The sequence below is a fragment of the Frankliniella occidentalis genome, unplaced genomic scaffold, assembly GCF_000697945.3.
Source record: "Frankliniella occidentalis isolate FOCC.00 unplaced genomic scaffold, Focc_3.1 Scaffold231, whole genome shotgun sequence".
Taxonomy (NCBI): Eukaryota; Metazoa; Arthropoda; class Insecta; order Thysanoptera; family Thripidae; genus Frankliniella; species Frankliniella occidentalis.
This window is the reverse complement of record NW_026267357.1, coordinates 158,424-182,124: the sequence shown is the minus strand read 5'-3', so window position 1 is coordinate 182,124 and position 23,701 is coordinate 158,424. Positions and strand designations below refer to the sequence as shown.

Here is a 23,701-nt window from a genome sequence, read left to right as displayed (position 1 = left end):
AGCAGTTTAAATGGTCAAAATGTGAACTCCAGTACGTTCCTAATGTCCGAGTTCATGCGGACTTTGCCAAATTCCGGACACTTTTAAGGGAATAGTCATCTAAGGCACATTGCATTTCTGGAGTGACATATCTAGGGAACGCAAGGAATGGATTTCGATGAGGAAATATTTTTCTATATTTCGTCACGAGACGACCAAAGTCCTTCTCACTAACTTTTTCAAAAAGCAACGGAGTTGACAATGTTTGCTCTGACGTCAAACTGGGCAGAAGTAGAGTAACAATTCTACGCCCACAGTACTACTCTGTGGGGACTATTAATGTTCCCCGAAGCAATCGGCAGAGCTCATACTACGTCATCGTGGAAAACTGTCTTCAAATTCGAAAGTTGGCTTGTACGCTTTTGCAGTGTGACTACCGTGTCGCCTTCACACAGGCACGATTGCGTCATATCAAATCCCTCTTTCGATGAAAAGGAAGGTTTTGATGTGCTGCTTCTTTTGTGGCCTAACGGGTCGTTGCATCTGCAACCTCGGATTAGTAATGCTTCAATTAGTGCCTCCTGACTTGTGAACACCGTATCTCCTTTTTTAGGCCTGACCTTTGTTTAATAACTTTAAGGTACAGGTAACGCGTTGTAATGACCTCCCTGATGAGCCGATGGAAAGTCCGTGGAATGGTCCGCATATGTCCGTGGCTGTCCTTGTGCAGTCCACTGTCCACCGTGTCTATTGTGTCCATCAGTCTGTCCGAGGACCAGTCCATGACCTGTCCTCGGTTCAGTCTGCATTCATAACTACAGTCCGTCGTTTGAAACGTCCATGGCATGTGTCCGCAGCTGTCCACCACGGCTCGTCTGTCCATAGATCTGTCCGTTACCTATGACCACCAAATGTCTATGGACCGTTCCACAGGACTGGTCCGTAGGACTGTCCGCTAGTTGTCCATCGACATGTCCATTGCCTTGCACATCATGACGTTTGTGCCATGTCCGCCGACATGTCCACGAGTTGTCCATCGACTCGTCTGTTATTTTACGTACCGAGCTGTTGCATACCGTCATAGTATACCCACGGACACTTGTGGACACTTGCGGACTGAGATGAGTTCAACCATTCGAACACTAGATGGCGCTTAGGAATTTTGACACAGCAAAGTTTTTAATAAGTCATTTGTACGTGAATATGTCCTTTTAACTAGTCCATTTGTATAATCTGTGGGTGGAGAAAGGGGTACTTAGGCTGTTCACACTTGTCCTTTATCTAGTCAACCCTTATATTGTTTGTCATATGACGTATTGCACCAACTCGCGGTGTTCATATCCAACCTCTTCAGACTAAGACCCTCCGCCCGCCCACCCTCTATCCGGTTCGCCCGGAGTCCCCCATCGCCACCAGAGGGTGGGAGGGCAGCAACTTTTGAACCGAAGATCGTGATGTCATCACGGTCACTCAATGCTACCTTTTAACGCAACAGATTTCTATGGAGTTTCCTTCAAACATCCCGGACAGCTCGGGACTGTAACGCGGACAAACCTCGTGGACTGAATTGCGGACAGTGCCACAAAATGCAAAACGTCTCTCGGACCATTGCGGACAGAGCCACGGATAGGATCTCAGATGACTGCGGACAGTGCCACGGACACGATCGTGGACAGCATATTTCATCGAAATTTCCTTGAACCATCCCGGACAGCTACAGCTACACGGACAATCATCGTGGACAGGTTTGCGGACTATGGCGGACGCGGACAGAGCCACGGATAGGATCTCAGGTGACTGCGGACAGCTGCGGACAACTCCACGGACGTTTCAATCCACGGACTGGAGCCACGGACAACTCATGGACATACCAGTGGACATGTCCTCAAATTGTCCTCATGTAGTCCGTAGCCGCTGTCCGTGAGCTCTGTCCGTCGGCTCATCAGGGCTAATGAGGAAATATGTATTAAGGGGTTAATTTAGAACTGTACATTATGATGTTGGGCATCTGTGGAGCAGTGTCGGGGCGAAAAACAAATTATTTATTGCGATGTTCTAGTCATACTTTAACGCTTAAAATGGGGATGACTGGGTGTAAAATATGAGTACAACACATTAGTGGAGCAAACAAACGACCAATTAAAAGGTGCGGAAGGCAATATTTGAGTTTCATCATTGATTGAACGTGACCACATTATGGTCTTTTAACGTTGTACTAGAAGTACGTGATTTGAACTATCGCCACTTTACACATATCTTATTTAAAAGTAAATAAAACCATTTCGACCAAAAAACCTAGCAAATTCGACAAAAAAAAATAAAAATTGGGAGTTATCCATATCCACCCCTCGGCTCAGTAACTTATTCTCATTGCCATACTGTTAGTATCTCCAGCCGTTAAAGTTATATCGTGTAACTATTATTCAGGCCCTCTTGAAATAAGTCAGAGATTCGTCTCGTCCAAACTGTATGTACATAATACCTGAACAATGTTGATCGGTTTTGAAAATTTATCGCCATATGATAAGTTACGAAGGCCTGCCTCAAGAGGTCCATCAACTCGTTTCACTTACCCGCCCATGCTAAGCTGAGCCGCACGGCTCCGTAACATCACAACCTGAACGAACGTTACTTAACTTATTAAATTACACGCACAAGAAAAAGTAATCTATTTTAAAAAAAGATCTTAATTGTTTAGGTATTATACATACAGTTTGGACGAGCCAAATCTCTATCTTTTGTCCAAATGGCCTGGATAAAAGTTATCCGTTATAACTGTAACGGCCAAAGGAATGTTAAAGCTAACTAATAAGTTACAGAGCCCTGCTGAGCCGGGGTGGGCGGCGAGCGGGGAATTAGAACAAGATACTACTGCTCTTGCTTTCAGCGCAGGTAGGCTCGTGCCGCCACCGTATCTCTCTCTACACCGTGCCCACACATTACAAACAGCCTTCCTGCGAGCCGGTAGAGAGGGTAAGAGAGGGGAGGGGGGGCGGTTCTATCTAGTAGAAGTCTTGGGGTCTTTCAAACAAGTGCCGTCACATTTAGTGTTTACAATATTATGTATCGATACCTCCTATGTAGAACCGCCCAACTCACCAAAAACGAGTACAAAGACTGGAAATAGAAATGACTGCCGCCGATTGTAAAATATTGATATCACTGTAAAAAAACTGCTGGAGACTGTACGTAAGGGCATGACTGGAAACGATTAGAGGTGACTGGAGGTGATAGTAAGTGTGACTGGAGGTGTCGGAGGTAGTTACAGACGTGACTGGAAGAGACCATAGAGGGGACTGGAGAGGCTTCAGTATGAATGTGACTCGAGGGGTGGATAACTCCTGAATTGGGTGTACAAATTTCAAGAATTGAATTTGAATTAGCTTGAATCGATACCTCAGAGCGAGAACCGCTCAGTCTCTGCAGGAAAGCCTATTATACTGAGCGGTTCTCGCTCTGAGGTATCAGAATTGAGTTGAATTGAATTTGAATTGGACTGAATTGGTTTGAATTATTGCGATTTTATGTTACTAAATTACCGTGAATTGGCTTCAATTGACTTGAATTGAATATAAATTGTCTTGAATTGGACTGAATTAGTTGAATTAGTTTTGAATTCGTTTGAATTAAGTTGAATTGGACTGGATTAGTTTGAATTTGGTCAGAATTAGGGGTGTACACTTGGCAGGGGAGTTATCCACCCCTCGATGTGACTGGATGACTGTGAGTGACTGGAGATGATTGGAGGTGATTGTACAGATTAGAGAGACTGTAGACAGACTGGAACAAACTGGGAAGATTGGAATTGATTGTGAATGATTATACTTTGATTATTTTGCCAAGTGTACAAAGCAGAGGTGAGCATCGGGCGGTCCGCCTAGACCGGGATGGTCCGAAAACGACGGGTGAAAGTGAGACGCTCGAGCCGGCCAGAGCTCCATCTCACTCGCACTTCTCGCTTTCTGGGCCATCCCGGTCCAGGCGGACCGCCCGATGCTCACCTCTGGTACAAAAGCAAGACCAAATTAGGTACCCCTCGGCCTCGGCTCAACCCCTTGCTCTGGAAACTCAGGTGTGAGACAGTCTAACACCAAATGGTGTTAGGCAAAATACCTCACACCAATCGGTGTGAGGCAAACATACCTCACATCAAATGGTGTGAGACTCGTTGTGCCTCACACCAAATGGTGTGAGACTCGTTGTGCCTCACACCAAATGGAGTGATACTTTCTCATACCAAATGGTGTGAGACACAGAGGGTCTCACACCATTTGGTGTGAGGCACAACTAGTCTCACACCATTTGGTGTGAGGCACAACTAGTCTCACACCATTTGGTGTGAGGCACAACTAGTCTCACACCATTTGGTGTGAGGTATGTTTACAGTGAGGGCTCGCTATAGTTCCGCTCTCTTTAGTTCCGCCGGCGCTCCCTCCCCGCCAGGCCTGGTTCCCCCACTCCGAGCGAGAAGCGGCCCCCCTCTCTTCCTCCTCCCCACCACCTTCCCCCCGGGCTGGCAGCCAGCAGTGTGAGCAAGAGCGGTAGAGAAGGAGTGGGGGAAGACGCTCGCTATAGTTCCGCCTCTGGCGACCCCACTCACCCACTCCAATTCTGAACCGGAGGCGGAACTATAGCGAGCGCCTACTGTACCTCACACCGTTTGGTGTGAGGCAGGCCCGGACTGGGGGGTATTTGGCCCCCACGGCAGCTCTGGCCAGTGGCCCCCCTCCTGGGGGGGGGGGGGGCTTTTACAAATAAAAAAAATCTGCCCTGAAAAACCTGCCCGTTCAACGATTTCCATTTTCCCTGAGTTTTCCCTGATTTCTAGACCCTTTCTCCCTATAGTTCTCAGAGGTTTAAGCACCGTCTCTGTTTAGTGTACAGTGGCAAACAAATCCCCCCGCATTTGAGGTGCCTGCCAAAACCAGTAGCCTGTAGAACAAGATCGCGAGCGAAGCGAGCGCGAAAAAGTTTTGGTCAAAACACTCTGCTTGGCCGTCAAAATGTGTGTTTGACCTGAGCAGCGAATACAATGCAGTTCCGGGACCAATCAAAACAAATTTCCCTGACTTTTTTTATTTTCCCCGATTTTTTCCTGATTTCCCTGACCGATTTATCTTTCCCTGAGTTTTCCAGGTTTTGAAGGTTTCCCATAGTTGTGGCAACCATGGGTCCCCTCGTCCCTTGTGCGTCAGGACGTTGCTGGGCAGCTGTGCAGCTGTCTGGCCTTCCCCCGAGCCCTCGCAGCCTCGCTTCGCGTGGCCACATAGCCACGCGTCGCGTGGCCCCGGGCCACACCTCTCGTGGCCTCCGGCCACGCTTCGCGTGGCCCCCGGCCCCCATTGGCCCGTGGCCCACACGGATTTTTGCCGTTCCCCGCCCGGGCCAGTCCGGGCCTGGTGTGAGGTATTTTGCCTAACACCATTTGGTGTTAGACTGTCTCACACACGAATTCCAGAGTGGTGGCTGCGGACAAACGCTCAGCTCACTCCCCGCTTGCCGACAACCACTCATCTAGCATGGCGCTCCGAATAACCGCCTAAACTGTAAATCCGAGTGTGATACTGACTGCGCGTTTTCTGTGATAAAGAAATATTGCACGATGTTGTGATGATCATCGCAGCAAAAGTATAATATTCAATTCATTGCTCATGTTTGTGATGATCATCACTTATTCGAGTGACACTTCGATGTATCATAATAATTTTGTGCAATATGCGTCTCACCGTATTGAAATAAATCCAGAATCATTGCACTATTTTGCAATGAGTACCACACAATTTTGTAATAAAAATTCATCACACCCCCAGAAGTAATAAATCATGGGGATCACACAGGAAATTTTATCACACAAAAATGTGTGAAAAGTATCACACTTCGAATTACAGTGTAAGTCGCTTATTCACCGAGAATGTAAAATTGGTATCATTCGAAAGAGCCGAAAAATTCTCTCATCACATTCATTTTAAACTATTTTGAACTCGAGATCTTGCTACCCGGGGGTGTATTATACCTTGGTGGTAGGCGTTGTTTCGGTAGTTGTTGTTTGTTCAGGAAGAGCTGACGTAGATGTCGAAGAAGTACTTGGAAACGTCACAGGTGTGCTGATCGGCGTTGTTACGGTTGATGTGCTTCCTGGCATTGCTATAACGACAAGCAAAGAATCAATAGAGTCAAAGATCCGCTCCATGTACCAGAAAAAAGCTGATGCCACCTAACGAAACAGTGTATAGGTTGATACGAATGCAAACATATCGCTCACTTATTTCCAAAAACACAGGAAAACTAAGTGTGGAAGGTGGGATACAGTAGAACACGGGTTATATAGGAGAGAGGCGATTCTCATCTATTTCGAACAGTATTAAGATGCTCGTGTCATTTAAGAGTTTTTCGTGATGGCATCAAAAGTTGGGGGCTTGCTAAACTAAACAAGTCTTCCGTGCAGAAAATGTTCAATGAAAGCGCAATATCTCACGAAACACTGTTCCGCTCCGACGCTACTGGCGCAGCTAGGTCTGCGGCGCTACCTCCCGGCACGAGTTAATTGGTTGAGCGATTAGCGAAGCCCATTACTCCATTGACCGAAATTGTTCCATTCTGTTTGCTTGTCTGTCTGTATGACAAGAGGAATTGAGTTAGCGATCTGAGAATTTTATGGTCGTTTCGTTTCATAAAAAGACACATCGAGTTTAAAGATCAGTTTTCTATCCGAAAAATTGGCTTTAAACAAAATCAATAATAACAAGCCGCAGCAGGCCGCAAAATGTATTACTTTTAAATATTTTTAGCAGATGATACATCAATTAAAATCAAGAAGGAAGAAGAAAACTGAAATATACCTAAAAGAAGCTACTTGGTTTGACGTTTTCATCAGCTTGTACTCTCGCTATAGAATAGGGGGGGGGGGCAGGATTCCGGTCGACGCTGTGCGTGTGCACGTCTGGAGAGGGGGTAGCTGGTCGAGCCGGGCCTGGGGTCGGGAGGGGGGAGGCGGGGCCGTAGCGCAGCTCGGAGCTCGGCTCGGATCATCTCGGCTGAGGAACGCGCGCGGCGCGGTAATTAAAACTCTAACCTAACTATGAATACCAGACAGAACTAAATGAATTCAGAAATAACATTATATTCAAACCATGCCTCTATTGAGAAGTATCACTCGCAAACTGTCTCTACCCTCTTCACACTAACTTTGTCTTAGACCCTTCAAAACATTACAAAGTATAGGAGACACAGAACACAACTCAAATCTTTTCATGTATAAATACGTAATTAAATGTAAATTAAGATTTGTAAATTATCTATATACCTCTGCAAGTAAGAATGCGTCCCGTGATCTCCCACTGAAATATTATAGACTTTAATAATTCTTGAATTCGTATCATCTGCTTTCACGATCCGTTCCTGAACGGAACTTTTTTTATTGGATCCTAAAATCCTAGGATTCTAAATGGTGACCAAAATTGCCGGCCGCCGCCGCTCGGCAGTCGGCACTCTTTTGTCGCTCACGCCTAGACGCGTTGCGTCTTACTGGCAGGACCACCTGGAATCGAAAGGTCTTGGTTTGGCCTACACAACGATACCAAGAAACCCCAACTCATATTCGATAGTTTTCTGTCAGTTTCGAGTAGCGTGGTTTTCGAGACTTAGGCCCCTGGAAGCGACACGGTTGCGTCGATCGCGGGTTTTTAGGTAGCGGCCGAAAGTAGACACCATAGGGAATCACCTCGGCACCGAGTCGCCTCCGCCGGCCTCGCGTGCCGTGCGAGAGGAGGCCCGCAACATGGCGAGGCACTCCGAGCGCCGCGAGGGGCCGAACCGAAAAGAGCCCGGCGCCCGGCCATCTTTCGTCGTACAGAGCTCGGACTATGACCAAAAGTCATGGCGAGGTCTGTTCTTTAAAATGAGACCCGAACCTCCTCGCCTGCGGGCTTCTTTTTTTGGCGCCTATGCTTTAACATGGGAGGAGGAGGAAGTAGCCCGCAACAGCCTGCCCTTTTGGATGCACTGCTCCTCGCTTTTTCACTTCGCCCTTCAAAATGGGTAAGGCTAGCATAGGCCCCGGGTTTGCTCCATGAGTATCAGCATGGCATAAACTTTCGAAAGAACCTCGCTTTGCACTAGGTATTTTTTTTTTAAACAGCCTATACCCTCGGCTGTCCTTCCGCATGGTACGCAAGCTTGCGACCGTGGCCGTACAGGAAGGTCCCAAATCGAAAAATGTCAGTACCTTCCAAAACAGCACATTCTGAATTAGAATCAGTCCTTGGAATTGCCTTCTCTTCACTCGTTTCAGAGGAAGAGGTCGATATACTTAAAACAATGGCAAAAAGTCTAGTTTTAAGATTGTTTATAAAAAAAAATACAAGCTGAAAACTGCGCTTGTTACTTTTTGATTCATTTTCAAAGCCGAAGAGTGGAGTGGAGTCACGGTATCGCACTGTCTTTTCTCATCAGTAAGGATCTAACCTTAAGGGCCGCACGAAAATAAGGGCCGCGGGCCCGACAAAACGCCGCTGGCAGGTCAAGCAAGCTTGTTATGATACAAAAGGACCCTGATATTCCGAGATCGCTACCTGAAGTCCTCCTCAAGTTATCGTGCACACAGTCAGACTAACAGAAAGACAGACAGACTAACAGACAGACAAACGGAATGAAACTTTTTCGGTCAGTGGAGCGATGGGCTTCGCTACTCGCTCAACCAAAATTCAGATTAAACACGTCGTAGTATTTTTTATTTTTTATTTCATTTTGTTGGTCCCCATAAAAGGTGACTCGTGAAAGTCGAGTTTAAGATCGAAAATATCGTGTAATGTTAATTTTGTGCTTTTTCTGCGATGATCATTACAACATCGTGTGTTATTTCTGTATCACAGAAAACGTGCAGTCAGTGTCATTTTCTGAGTAAATTTAATAAACCGAATGTAATATTTGAAGGTCAGTTACTAGTGATCAGGAACAACAACAATGCATCCTCACAATAGAGAACAAATTTTCGTTTCGTCTATGATAACGATGCAAATTCATCATTTGTGCCATACAATATTCTATCTATAGTAATAATGATGTGCACAAAAATGCGACTCTCTTGTGTCAAAAACATGATTTCTCTTATATTTAGTGTGTGGGATTGAGCCTCTGGAGAAGTTATGCACAGAGACAATCAGAGTAGCTAACAGTGATAATGCAGCAAGGAATACAGTGTTAATCCTGTAACTTACGAGAACCGCGCCAACAGCACGCAACGTACCGACAAATTGTACTGGCATGTCACTGATCCAGTTGCCGGGTCTTATCCTTAGCCGAGTGTGTCCTTCGCCTACAGAGTCAAATGCGAATGGTCCTGCGCCTCGGAGTCGTATCTCCACACTTCCTGGATAAGTAGGTATATTTTGTAATTAGGACGTCTGGTAAACTTGATTACTGCACTCCTATGCTTAAGGGACTTTGCAGCGATACAATGACATATGCAGAGAACTCTAGAAATTAATTTCGACTCTAAAGAAGACTACTATATTTCGTTAGAAGACGACCAAAGTCGTTCTCATTATTTTATTCAAAATGTAACGGATTTTACAATGTCACTGGTGTAAATCCCATCAGAAAATTTACTATGAAGAAAAATACCATCAAAAAAGGTACGATCAGTTATTTGTCTAACTCCTGACATAAATGAGACGTTCCTGATAGCTTTTAGCCAGATGGTATTGTTTTGATAGTAAAGTTGGGCTCTGATAGCAAAGTTCTCATTGTAATAAAGCATTCTGGTTCAAGCTGCAATGCAGAAGAATGCAGGGAACAAGAAAACGGAAGTCCCATGGAAAAGCAAAGTGATTTCCGTTTTCTTGTTCCTCGCATTCTTCTGCAGTTTAGCTTAACCGGAATGCTTTATTGCGTTCTGATGAGAAACGTTGTCTGATGGTTAGTATACTACTCGTAAATGTCTTTGATGGTAGTATCTTTAAAGGTGAAGTACGTCAGCAGCAGGCCACCCGAATGCCGAGTTTGAACGTCACCCGTGTAAACTTTCAGCGATAAGCACAATGGTGGTGTCAAAATTGACCTATTTTTAGCCGTTCTCCTCGAAATCACGGGGTGATAAAGAAGATTTTGTTTTCATGGAAACAAACGATAAAGTATGTGATCCCCTCCCACCACACAAAGCCGTTGTACCGTGCGACGCATAGTTTTGTCAGGCCAATTATTTGCTAGATCGAGGCGATTAGGAATTCCTGATGTTTTTAAACATCATTTTCTGATGGTACTAAAAGGAACTATCAGAAAATGTCAAATAACCGTCAAAGATGTTTGTACGATCAGAAAAATACTATCAGAAAATAGAAATTATCCTGATGGTTTACACACCATCGGAAATTTTACAATCAGGGAAAAAATACCATCAAAACATTTAGAGAATGCCAGCAGGTTTTGAAGGAACGATCAGAAGCTAACCGCCAGAAACCAAACGCTCTGACGTCGAACTGGGCAGAAAAGATAGTGTAATAATTCTAACGCCCGCAGTAAGGGAGGGTGGGGCAGTGTGTAACAGATGTAGGAATTTGGCTGTCAAAGTCAATCCGTGAAAAAAAATTGGGTAATTAGGGCGCAAAAGAATAGATTGGACCTTTACTAACAATGGAAGTTGCTCGGATGTATCACTAGGCGCATTCTCGTATGACCTACAGCTTGTTGAAAAAAGGTCTGCATTTGTTACAGACTGCCCCGGCGCGGGGCAGTTTGTAACGACAGTAGGGCAGTGTGTAACAAAGGCTAGGATTGAGCTCTGGAGACGGGTAGAAAGGGAGAAAACAGCTTCCCCTTTCTTTCTATAATAGCTGCTGATACAACACCAGTTTCTATAAAATTATTTTATTGTTCAAATGACATTTTCTTAAAATTTACGAGTTTTCAATTGGAAACAGCAAATTGGTACTTATTTTGGATATATTTTGTGAACTTGAAATATAAACAAAAAGTTGTGCCTCAGTGAGACTGTTAGGGCACAGGCACATCATTGATAAGCAAATAAAACGATTCGTACTGCCCTAGACTACCCTAGACGTTCATGTTACACACTGCCCCAGGGTACACAGCCTGTTATGTGACCTCGTAGACCGAGAACCGTCGAGGTCGTGTTAGTGACAACGACCATTTTACAAGTGCTAAGGTGTCTACTTTGATAGAAAATCATTAGTTCGGGGGTTGTTTGAAACCCAAAGACCTCAACCGAAAAGATCATGTCGTAAAATGATGAAAATTGCCTAAAAATCGGGTGAGCTCAACTTGGCCGTCCTCTCACCACCGTTTAAACTCCCCAACCAAGGCGTTCTCGATTGAAAACGACCTTTGTCATTCAGAACACGTAATATGAACATTCACATTTGGTTCCGGACGTCCCATATTCGAAATACGGAGGTCTGTTACACACTGCCCCACCCTCCCTTACAGTTAACACAAGACCAATTCAAAGCAACGAGACAAACTTGTGTTAAATCATTGTTTGAGCGTGACTACAACATGATCTTTTAAGGTTGTTCTAGAAATACGTCATTTGAACCATCATCACTTTGTACTTATCTTTTTAAGAGTTAAAACATTACAACTAAAAAACCTAACAATTTAAAAAAAATGAATTTTTGAAATAGCTTGTTTGCTGAGAATCAGCCACCTATCTTGCTATGACCAAAAACTGATTCCTGTGATTTCGTGTGTAATGTTGTCTTTATATTTACTTACTCGATTGCCTTTGTGGTTCCTTTAAGGTAACGTCGAATATATACACACCAGTAGGCCAGCTCTCTTCGTACTCACAAAAGCTCTAGAGAGAGTTAAAAAGAAAAAAAAAAAAAAAAACAGCGTATAAGTAAACTTACACTCCCTTCAATGAAGTATATCCTTACCCGCCCACACGCTCTAAACGCAAGAGGCAATCTGCTCCAGGAAGCGGGAGAAGGGATACTTGCAAAATCATAGTTTACCGCTTCAAGTTCAACAAAGTTTTGAACGTTTATTCTAATGTCTTATTCCCTTGAAGAGTGCTAGATAGCATAGCGACTGCAGTATATTTCATTGCGACCTAATCTAGATTCTAAAAAGACATTTCCTGTAAAAGAAATTGCGGAAAGGCAGACAAAGTTGAGCTACCTGTGAAAAATAATGGAATTTGAAGGCAAGTCCTTCGATACAAAAGAAGTCATCTCAACTATCAAATATCTCTAAATGCTATACGATGGCTCCTAAAGACAACGTTCGGTGTGTGGTGGCCCACACGAAGTTCGATCTGCGGCGCGGCGGCCCTGTTACACCACTGTAATTCAAAGTGTGATGCTTTTCACACATTTTCGTGTGATAAAATGCCCGGTGTGATTCCCTTGATTTATCACTCCTGGGGGAGTGATGGATTTTTATCACAAATATTGTGTGATACTTATCGCAGAATAATGCAATAATTCTGGCTTTATTGCAAAACAGTGTGATGCACATTGCACAAAACTATGATACCTCGAAGTATAGCTCAAATAAGTGATTGTTATCACAAATGTAAGCAATGAATTTAATCTTGTACTTTTTTTGCGATGATCATCACAACATCGTGCGATATATCTGTATCACAGAAAATGTGCACTGTTAAAAATGTTTTGAAATTCCAAACCCAAAATTAACTGAATTTTCAGAATTGTAATGAAATTTTATGTTCGAACTGAAAATTCAGAATTGTTTTGATATTTCAAGACAATGCTATGAAAATTTAGAACTGGATAATGAAATGTTCGTACTGAAGATTCAGAACTAGGTAATGAAATGTCAGTATGGTTCTGAAAATTCAGAGCTGCGTAATGAAACTTCAGTTTAGTACTGAAGATTCAGAGCTGCGTAATGAAACTTCAGTTTGGTACTGAAGATTCAGAGCAGGATGATAAAATTTGAATAGCATTAATTAAGTTATGTACATCCCTGTGGCCTCTGGTATCATAGAAAATCAAGAACATTAATATTATCACAAGCGGAAAAGCTTTATAACTATAGTTATTTTCGCAACAAGGATTACCCTGCCTGCACCGATACTGTCGCAGTCAAGCGCACTTCCACTATTTGCCACCAGATGGCGCATCGATCGGGTATCTGATACTTTTCTTTTACGTGTCAAATATCTATTAAATTTCATAAATTTCCTATCCGAACTATTGATGGTCTGATAGAGCAGCGTCTCCTCGATGTACCTGCACATTTGTTTTTCATTTTTTGTCAATATTCAATATTTTGCATGGATTTTAAATTGGCTCTCGCTGAGCACTCATAACGCGAGCCCATGCACTCTCCGGCGCCCAGCTCCCCGTTATAAGTGTGCCATCTGCACCTGCACGGGTTAGGGGCACAATGAATTTGTACAAACTGACACCAACTTGGCATTGATTGAAGTGCTCCCGAAATCCCAATCGCGAGGATACTGACAAAATATGCGTTGTCAAATTTCACAGGGAATTTCATTACAAAGGTTATGAAATTTCAGTGCAGGTCCTGAATTATGCAAACAATATCGTACTTATATTTCATTACTAGCTTTTGATTTTTCATGACGCAAATCTTAAATTTCAAAACTTGTTGTACTGGAATTTCATTACCATTTCATGTAATGAAATTTCAAAACCAAAAAGTGATAGGAATTACAGTACCAAAAACTGAAATTTCAACCTGAATTTTCTAACAGTGTGCAGTCAGTATCACACTGTGATTTACAGTGACAAAGTTCGATGCTTTTCGCCACTCGCGGGAGGCGCAAGTTTAGACCTCTACCTCAGTTTTGCTGTCGTAGCATCCAAGGTTTTCTTTGGAATGTGTTGTTCTTTAATCTTTTCCAAACATGAACCAGTTTTTATTTTTGTATGCCTGCAATATTGACGAACATATGAATACATTTAGGCTCCGCTGTAGAGTCCGCTGGAATGTAGATCGAACTTTGTGTAACCGGAACTCTGCAGAACGAACTTTGTGCAACATCTACCAAGATACAGTTTTGAATCCTATAAGGCGCCAACGGTGTATCTCCTGCTGTTTTTTTTCCAACAGTTGATACAAATTTGTGTCTACACACGTATCAAAATTGCATTCAGACTCCCCTGCTATGTAGAGAATATGCTTACCCCCGCCCCCCCATTGCAGAAAACGCCCTCAGCGTTGCAACTGTCGTAACGGAATTTACGTTGTTGCCCTCCTCCCCCTTCCGCACAGGGCACTATTCTGATATTAGTGCACTCGCTGCTGTTGCAGAAGAGGAAGTGGAGGGGGCCATGCTCTGCCTTGTACATGACCTGCGCACTTGCATCGCTCCTGGTCAGATCAACGCTTGAGTCTGGAATATGAAAGCGATCGAACAGGTTGTAAAATTAGATGTACACTAAATGGGAAGAAACTATTTTTTCCACTGACAGATGCATTTTTATATCTTTGCTCTACAAAAATAAGCATTTCTTTGATAGATTTTTGTAATAATTTTGTCTGTTAACTAAATGGGAATGTGCCATTTGCATTCTACAGTCGCTCACCTAACTCGGCGGCTGGGGACAACCTCTTACCGCATTTGTCGCTCCCGACAACCGCTCGCCGAATGGAAGGCTATGTTTAATCGCTTCAGAGGGCGGAATACAAATGCTGGAGGAGCCGTTTTGGAGGCTGTCCGCCGTAGGGTAAGTCGTATATCGCTTATTTTTGATTCTATGGTTGTATTAGTGCTTGCCAGGTGCCATTTTGGATGAAAACTGCTGTAATTTTGTTAACATCGTTTTTCCTTGAACGATATTTTAACCCTTCCTTGCCTGTTATTCTAACTTTAAGTAAGGGGTGGTTCTAAAAACCTCGATTATTGCGTTTCTTAGCCCGCCCTTCTGCTTTAGAAAAGCTATCTAGCGGGCTTATGCAAACGACCTCGTGTCTGTCTATTGTCAAATTTTCAGGGTGCTTAAGGTTCACTCCTAGAAAACTAAACGCCTACGGCAAATCCTGGCAGACACCCCTACACGGAAAAAAATAAGTAGGGTAGAGTGGGGCACATTGGTCCGTTTTTTTTCTTTTTGCTCCCAATGCTTCATGTGACTAGCAAGAAATTATTTTCTATCGCCAAGTTTTAGTTTGGTCCTTACTTTACCTCAGAAAATTGGTCGCAACACTTTTCTGTTGGTACAGACTGAGGAAAACCGAAACCCGCAGAGGCCTGCTCGTGGACCAATGTGCCCCTGCCCGGGGCACATTGGGCCGACATGCATTGGGCACATTGAGCCAAGGTAAAAAAAAATGGCGAAGACAACCCTAGCTTTATTCTGAACACCATCAGGGTGTCTAAGTGTTATTCTAAGAAGAACATACCAAGTGGAAACAAGTTTTCGAAAAATTAAATAAGTCAGTTTGCAAGACGGCTCAAACTGCCCCAAGGGTAGCAAATTTCATTAATGGCTCCAAAAGATAACTGGATTGCCCTAACCAATTGGACACTGGGTGCAATCTGTAGCTAAAAGAGTAGGCTTTTCCATAAAACTTGGTTTGTAACCGAAAATTCGTGTGATGTACCTCTAAATGGGCTAGTTGTGGGGTAAAGACGTTTTACTTTTACCTGATTTTGAGGTTAAAAAATATTTAACCCCTCGCCAATCCGATGGTTGCCAGTGAACTTTGTCATACCTTCATAAAATCAGTCAGGGTGGTAATGGCTTCTTCTATAGTGTGAGTCAGATCACTGCGATTGCTCTATCCTCGTGAAACTTGATGGTGGACCAATGTGCCCCACGGACCAATAGCTAATTAGTTAGCTGGCAGCGTGACAGCAAATGGCTGACCTGTAAGAGCCAAGGCGTCAGCTGTGAGAGCTAAGCGTGCGCTACCAGAGATAATCCGCATAAGCTGTAACGACTAATGCAAAATATTTGATTTTTTGAAAAATATTTTTCGATTTTTGATTACTGTTTACTATTTACACTGCTGGTGATGTCTCACACTCCCTCGGCACGTTTTTCGAGAATCAATTAGGAGCGACCTGAGTGGGTGTTGAACCCTTGTCCTTCTTCTTTGCGCGCCAACTCGGAGGCACTGAGCCACTGCGCGCGATGAGACTGGGATGGAGCGCAAGCAAGCAAGAGGGAACTTTCAAAAACCGAACTTCAAGTGTGTGTATTAGTCTTTGCAGCTAATAAACTTTGCTGGTCTAAGCCAGACGTAGGCTGCCCTAATCAACACTTAATAAGCTAGGGTAGTGACCGAAGATTAGTTCACGGAGCTTATCTTAAAGCTAGTTCAGCTGATATGTATCTTTTTCAGGGTGGTTAGCTGCTGGTCACAACGCCTTAGCAAACCCAAAGTAGAAGAGTTTAGTTCTGTGAACTAAAGGGCATTGAGCTACCGAAACCAAAGTCGTCTCGTTTCTCATATCTTACAAAAAGGCTGTAAAAACAAATGCTTATGTTACACGAGCAAAATACATTTGCTGTCACGCTGCCAGCTAACACATAAGCTGTCCCAGCTAATGTTTAGCTGCAGGAAATAATATATTTTTTTTTCCGTGTAAAGGGCTGAAAGGGGGTATAAACAAGCAGGCCCACCCTTCCGCAAAACGAAGTTGCCAGCTTCGCTTCGCTGCGCTGGCAACTCCGTTCGGCAGGGGCCGGGCCTGCTTGGCCTGCCAGCGGCGATGGTCGGGCCTGCGGCCCGACCATTTCTGTCACGCGATTTGCTGAAGACCATAATCAAACGATGTAACGGGCTTTCGGCCCGCAAACCCCGTCGTCCTTAAAATTTGCCCCGTAGTGAGTCACTCTTGTATACCATTGAAAATGGCTTTTGGAGTAGAATCATTAACACTTTTAATATATTAGCGCTCGAGACAGGTTTTCCAGAAAATTGAATTAATATGCACACTAAATCTGAAGGGTCTTTTTATAGTGTGCATGTAATCAATCAACAAAATTTATTTTTTTCTTTGAGATTTTAGTGGGCATGTGTACGATGGAATTTATTTCCTACTTTGTGTGCATAAATATAATGAAATTGCGCCTTCCTCTCATATCTTACTGTTGCAGACAGCTGGGTCCTCGTCGGCACCGTCACTGCAATCTCGTGCACCGTCACACTTACTGATGACACTTAAGATTTGGCCGTCACTGCATTGGAATTCATGGCCGTTAGGAACCCCTATGTCACCTGTTTGGAAATGGCATTATAGCTTCAAAAACATTTAGGAACACCGCTTCCCGCCTCACTAGGCGCGCTTGGGGGTGACTTGAACTCTCGTTCCTCTTACATCCACTGCTGCATCTGCATATGAGTCACTTTTTTAAAGTTTTTGAAATTCATAATAGCTAGCAGTTTTGACATCAATTTGAAGAACATTCGTGTTTTGTAACGTTACGATGCTGTTCTAAAGATTTCCATAAACGTTTGTAAAATTCAAGAACTTTTCTTCTCCTGAAACTTTTCTTATATTTTATAACATGTTAAGAATTGTCAAGAACGATTGTAAGTTTTTAAAATGTGTTACATGTTTATAAAAACTAGAAGCCACACGAAAGGATACAGCTATTCTTTTACATTCTCCAAGCAATTCAAACGAGCCGAAGAAAAGTAATAGCCTGAATGTTGCCTGCATTTGTCAAGGTTGACTGTTCGTTCGTAGGCAAAGCGCAGGTAAACATCAGGTCATCGTTACACGCTAAATATATTTGTCTGTTTTTGTGCGAATGTTCTCACTCAGTTAAAACTACGTTTCGTTTTGCACATATTTGAAAGCCAAAGTACACGGTTTCCTACAAATGAATGCACAAAAGTGTTCAAATCAACGCATAAATGTGTGCAAAAGATTTGATTGCTTTAGTTTGTACAAATAAAAGATACTAATCCAGTTAGTGTGCAGGCAACATTTAGGCTATTACTTTGCCTCGGGATTGGATCACCGAAAACTCGACACGTCCTACGAACAAATTCCGACCTCCCGGCGCGCCGTTCAATAAAGTTCGATCTCCGGGCGCGCCGTTCAACACTGTCCGATCTCCTTTTCGGGGTTTGCAGCGAGGTGGAATTTTAAACGCCTCGTACGTCTGTTCGTCAAGATTAAAGCATTTCATTATTGGCCCAATGTGTTGCATATTCTTTGAGGATCACATTAGTTTCCCTATAAGTGAACTATCAACGAAGATATCACGGCTTGAAGCCTACGGTGCAGATAAAAGCTGAAAAAGAGATCGCACAGCGTTGAACGGCGCGCCCGGAGATCGAACTTTGTTGAACGGCGCGCCCGGAGATCGGACAGTGTTGGACGGCGCGCCGGGAGATCGCACTTTGTTCGTCGGACGCGTCGAACTTGCGTTACAATGTAGGACGCTAGTAAAAAATACCAAAAGTCGCAAAAACGTCGATTTGTAATGTGAACAACGGTCTTGCGGCTCATCCAAAACTCGACCTTGAAGTTGTGGAATAGATTTCTGATGAAAACAGGATGTCAACGAAATTTTTCCGTCAAAATTTGAAACACCTGGAACTTTTCCCGTATAGGCCTGAATGAGCATTTGCAGGCCTCTACGAAAAAAGTTCCAGGTGTCTCAAATTTTGACGGAAATATTTTGTCGACATCTTGTTTTCATCAGAAAGTTCTATTTTTTAAGGGCGACTCTTTGGTCTACGAGCCCCTAGACCGTTGTTCACCTTACAAATCGTCGTTTTTCGAATTTCGGTATTTTTTCACTAGGGTCCTACCTTGATGAGCGAGTCACTTGGTATGAAGAAGAAAAGATGGTGGCGTAGCGTAGCCCAAAACAAAGCAGAAAGCTGCATCGTGGCATTGCGTTTATATTCAAAGTAGTCTATTTCAAATTAGTTTTTAATCCCCACTAGCCTACAATCAACAGAAATATATCCGATGTCAGCTCCAAAAACTCTATTATTTGAAACGGTTTTGCAACTAGTTCATGTCGCTTTGTTTTGGGCCGGCGCTACGCCACGCCACCGCGCCATTTTTTTTCTTTTCTTCTACATACCAAGTGACTCGCTCATTAAGTTCAAAACTTATTCTGGTCTATAAGTCCAGCCACCTGCAAGGTGCAATGTACATCCGTTTTTTTTGTTTGTTTTTTTTTGTTTTTTTTGTATTTTTTTTTTATCGCTAGGCATAGGAATTATCTTGCAAGCACCTACAACTTTGTACGGGGACCCGCTGAACGTGGCTGCACGGAGCTACCCCCTAGAACTACGGGTTAATACGGAGCCACCACGAACTCCGTATTTTTAGGTTTCAAGTGTTGCACAGTAAGAGCAATGATGTTCATAAAAGGATTTTTTCTTATAAACCAAGAGACTCACAGCAAACATTTTACCGCGAAGTTCCCGGTTGTTTCCGTTAAAGTTCCCAGTTTTCTCTCACGCATGCGCAGACCAACATGACGAATTTTCAAATTTTACTAGTGTCTTAATTTTTATGGTTTATGAGCCTTTTAGGCAGAACTGAAGTTGGGCCGTCCTCAGATTTCAACCCCTGAAAACTAAAAGGTCGTACTTTGGAGCGGTTGCGTATAGTGTCGTATCTCGCTAGGGTCCCGGAGAATGGTCGCAAGACTACTTTTTGCGAGATGCATAATATCATTAGAAAGAGAATTTTTTCCTGATTCTAATGATTCGCATCTCGCAAAATCGACAAAACTTAGACTTACGACCATTCTCCGGGACCCTAGCGAGATCCGACACTATACGCAACCGCTCCGAAGTACGACCTCTTACGCGGACCTTCGGAAGTACGACCTTTTAGTTTTCAGGGTTCGATTTGTTTTATAACCAGGTTGCCTCAAAAAATCCATCAAATGTTCCGACATAACCTAAAAATATGAGGCGGAAAAATCGCACTGGGAAGTGCTTTCCTGAATCAACCCGGAACTTCACGGAAAAATGTTTGCTGTGACTTAACTGAGGTGGGCCAGAACCGTGCGCAATTGATGGAGACTGTCTTCAGTGAAAAATAATAGTATGACCTCTGGATGGTGGGGCTACCGTGAAGGCAACCAAATCTCTGTGAGTACATAACACATAGAGTTGACAAGAACTCGAGGTTATACGTACCACTGAACTGAATAGCCATGTCGTGGTACCAGTCTGAAGGTCTTATAAGAAGCTCGTTGTAATCTTTCGGTGCGGAGAACCACTTTCTGTTATTGGCGTGGCCATAAAGCCATATTGATAGGCCATCAAAACGGCGTTCAATTTCAAAGATAAACTCTCCAGAGTTCATTGCGCCACATGTAGCTGGATAACTCTTTAATAAGAAAAAGGCCGTTAACACTTCGTGTAAACTGTAAAACGAACCCCTGATTAAGAAAATTAGATTATATATCCGTAGGGCGAAGGCGCCCTCAGCTTAAGCAGCCCACCTCAGAGGTTTAGGAAGACTGTCGAGAACAAGTAACCCAGAGGGAATTTCGATTTTTCTATGCTAATCGATGCTCCCCAACTGACGATTTGATCAGTAGTTACAAAGAGCTAAAGTAGCGAGGTGGGCGCAGCAGCTCGTCATGTTGGCCACGCTAACTTTGGGGGACTTCCTCAAAATTTGTGACTTACTTTGAAAGTCGTTCTTATTTTTCAAAAAAAGATCCCTCAAAGTAACTGACTTTCTCAAAGTTTTCCCTTTTCCCTAACACAATACGACTTCGTTTTTACCGTGATACTTATTGCCCCACTGCAATTCTTTTGTCCGCCTGCACTCTGCTGCCCCAGAAACACATAACAAAATACTTGCCGTGATAGTGCACAATCGTCCATCAGGTGTGTATCCATCGAAGGACATTGAGGTGCAATTGGTGCTGTTGCATAAGTACACATCCAAGTTATAAAACTCCCATTTATATTGCACTCTTGCAATAAGCTTCTCACCAATTGAAACATTTCTGGCACCAACTGCGGATGAAAAATGATTAAAGTTAGAATATGCAGCCAGGGAGCTACTCGCCTTTACCATGAGAGTAGGCTATATCAGTTCTTTTTAGTAAAGCTTACCTCTACAGAGGGCAATATCTTCGTCGGCGCCATCTGAACAATCCGCAATGCCGTTGCACTTTTTCCATATCGATAGACACTGACCGTCGTTACATGTAAAATCACTGGCAAAACATGCCTCGCCGACGATGCCTGTAATATGAATTGATTCCACAATAGAAATGTGATGGACATGGGCGATAATTAATTCTCGAGACACTCTTTCATCTCCTGCTTACGGATGCGCTTTCCGTAATTACTGTATCAGCTGTTTTTTTCGTTTGGCGCACTAATGTACACATTTTTGACGTTATTATGCTACATTACGGATCCCAACAATATTTCACGTTGGCATACGGCTCTAGTTGTGAGAATAATTAGAACATAAGGTGAACACAGCCCAAGAAAGGGTGTGTCGACTACTGTGGCAAACAGTTTTTCTTAACCCTCATGTGAGTACAGCACTCATGTGAATGCAAAGGTCGTGTGTACAGGAAAATACCAAGTGATTCACCCCTCAGCGGAAATTGTTTTAAAAGTGTTACCTTTTTTTACTTATAATTGTGTTTAATGCCGTAAATGTTAACTTGAAAGAGGGTGGGGTTATGTTGACCAGTTCATGCGGCCTGCTCATCAATCCCACTTACCCAACCGTGGCCAGCGAGCGCAAGTCTAGTCCGCGCGATTCGTCGTATCGGGAGCGAGGGGGAAATCACTTGGGTTCGTAGCGTACGGGCTATTTCGTGGTATTTCTCCTGCCATTTCGGTTATTTCTTCTGCCACTTCGGCTATTTCTCGCCTATTTCGGATTATTTCAGGGTATTTCGCGGTATTGCGGAGTATTTCAGGGGTATTTCGCAACTATTTCACCGACTATTTCGCGTCTATTTCGGGTCTATTTCGCTCTATTTCGCCTTTATTTCGCCTTTATTTCGGACTATTTCGGGGGAAGGTGTACGAACTATTTCGCAAGTGATTTCCCCCTCGATCGGGAGTTGGGAAATGGGGAAGAGAGCATTCGACGGGTTGCCTTCTCACTCGTCATCCTCCGGAAAAGTGAAACCCAGCAGGGTGTATTGCAGTTCCTAGATGCCTAAAAAGAAGTGCCAGCAGACGTCAAACTGAAAAGATGGCCTACGTTATAACGTCGGAGCACTGGAAAGACCTTCTGGACGAGAAGGGCGGAGAACGGGTATAGAAAGCACGCCTGAAAGCTGAAACGGCCCCGCAGCGCGTCGCCACTAAGACTGAAATGGATGCCATGACGCGTTTAGCAGTTGGGAGAAGAAAATGTGCCGATAGCTATTATAATAAGCATTTTCTACAAGCAAAAGACACGAAATGACATCGTGTGCAGGGAATCGGCCTGGTGGTGGAGCGCTCGGTGAGACGCGGCAAGCAGCTTTCTGCTCGAACTTTCTATACCGGTCTATACCGGTGTAAGCACGGATTATTACATCTTTCTCTGAGTAGTAATGTCCCAGGGTACTATTACTCGGAGTAACAATATCCTAGGGTATTATTACTCTAGGACAAAAGAGTAAAATTTCTCACTGCCACCTGCTCTTGGTGGCAGCACATAATCGGCGACACTTGCATTCTGGTCTTAACACGTTGAGTCCCAGGGGGGTCATTAATCACGTGCTTTGTGACCATACGTGTGGTCACGTGGAACTCAACGTGTTTTAATTGAGTGTCCTATAACCTACCCAAACGCGGAACTTTCTGACGAAAACCGAATCGCCAGAAATCGGTCGCAAACTTGAAAATGTCGACTGCTGGTGCACTGTATTGTCGACTAATGGGCCCCTACCGCCCCTACTCTAATGAGAGCAAATTTGCAAACAGCAAATTAACTAGGTACCCTACATGCATAGCATACCGTTCTAAACGTTATTAAAATTTACTACAGTTTTGAACATAATTTTAATAACACCGATGTTTTAACCGTTTTTTTCATAACATATTATGACTTTTGAAAACATTTTATAACTTTTCAAAATCGATTGTTACTTTTAATAACCAAAAAAATGTTCAAAATACTATTCAATCAGGCATATTTTGTTTTCACTGTGATACTTTATAGTTTTTGAGTGAACTCGGTAGAGTTAAACACGGGAACCGAGGAAAAAATGAGATTAATTAACTGTCGGTGGAGGGCGTTGAGCGCTGGCTGCGAAACACGGCGCACGGCTTTTTGTGGTTCTCTTTTTACTTCTCACTGCCTATCCCGGGATTCACTGAAATACCATACCATAGTAACAAAATTGCACCAACCTTTAAAAGCCAAGATGACGACGGCAACTGTAATCGATAAGAGCATTGTGCGGGTTCGTAAGGTAACAGCAGAAGTGACATGAAGTTACACTTGCTCTGAATTTATCTGATTCATTTTCTAAAGTTCGGTCTGTATCTAATCGCGATTGAGTGGTTTCCGTTGTTATCATGCTGAAATAAGCTTGGGTCGGTCTCGTTTTCCTCAAGGAGATAACCTCGAAGTGTGTTTGTAGAGAAAGATTAAGTCAGATTTAATTAATTTTGTTGATGACTTCAGACGAAGATTTGCGGAATACATTGTTCTCCTTGAGACACTTTTTAAAGTATTCGTCGACATTTTAGTAAAAATCCTTACTTGCATGATTTCTCAGCCAATATTGATTTTAAAAATCTAAAACAATTAGCCCACTTGAAGATTGGTAAGAATGAAGAAATTAACGATCCAGTTTATTAG

General features: G+C 43.4%; 1 protein-coding gene across 5 annotated transcripts in view; it reads right to left on the bottom strand.

Moving 5' to 3' along the window:
* LOC113214433 (very low-density lipoprotein receptor) overlaps positions 1 to 23,402 on the bottom strand; it is a 29,701-nt gene extending 6,299 nt beyond the window's left edge. Inside the window, exons 1-9 of one of the 5 annotated variants that reach the window (XM_052272924.1) lie at positions 23,248 to 23,402; positions 20,992 to 21,123; positions 20,735 to 20,892; positions 20,059 to 20,288; positions 17,029 to 17,157; positions 14,115 to 14,323; positions 11,710 to 11,791; positions 9,224 to 9,346; positions 5,993 to 6,123 (exon numbers count right to left, since the gene is read on the bottom strand). In XM_052272924.1, the coding sequence (XP_052128884.1) occupies positions 5,993 to 6,123; positions 9,224 to 9,346; positions 11,710 to 11,791; positions 14,115 to 14,323; positions 17,029 to 17,157; positions 20,059 to 20,288; positions 20,735 to 20,892; positions 20,992 to 21,123; positions 23,248 to 23,328 (1,275 nt within the window). In that variant the 5' untranslated portion in view covers positions 23,329 to 23,402. The remainder of the gene's footprint in view (positions 1 to 5,992; positions 6,124 to 9,223; positions 9,347 to 11,709; positions 11,792 to 14,114; positions 14,324 to 17,028; positions 17,158 to 20,058; positions 20,289 to 20,734; positions 20,893 to 20,991; positions 21,124 to 23,247) is intronic. The other 4 variants (XM_026433791.2, XM_052272926.1, XM_052272925.1 and 1 more) reach the window with 4 other exon arrangements.
* Between the last annotated feature and the right edge of the window lie 299 nt (positions 23,403 to 23,701).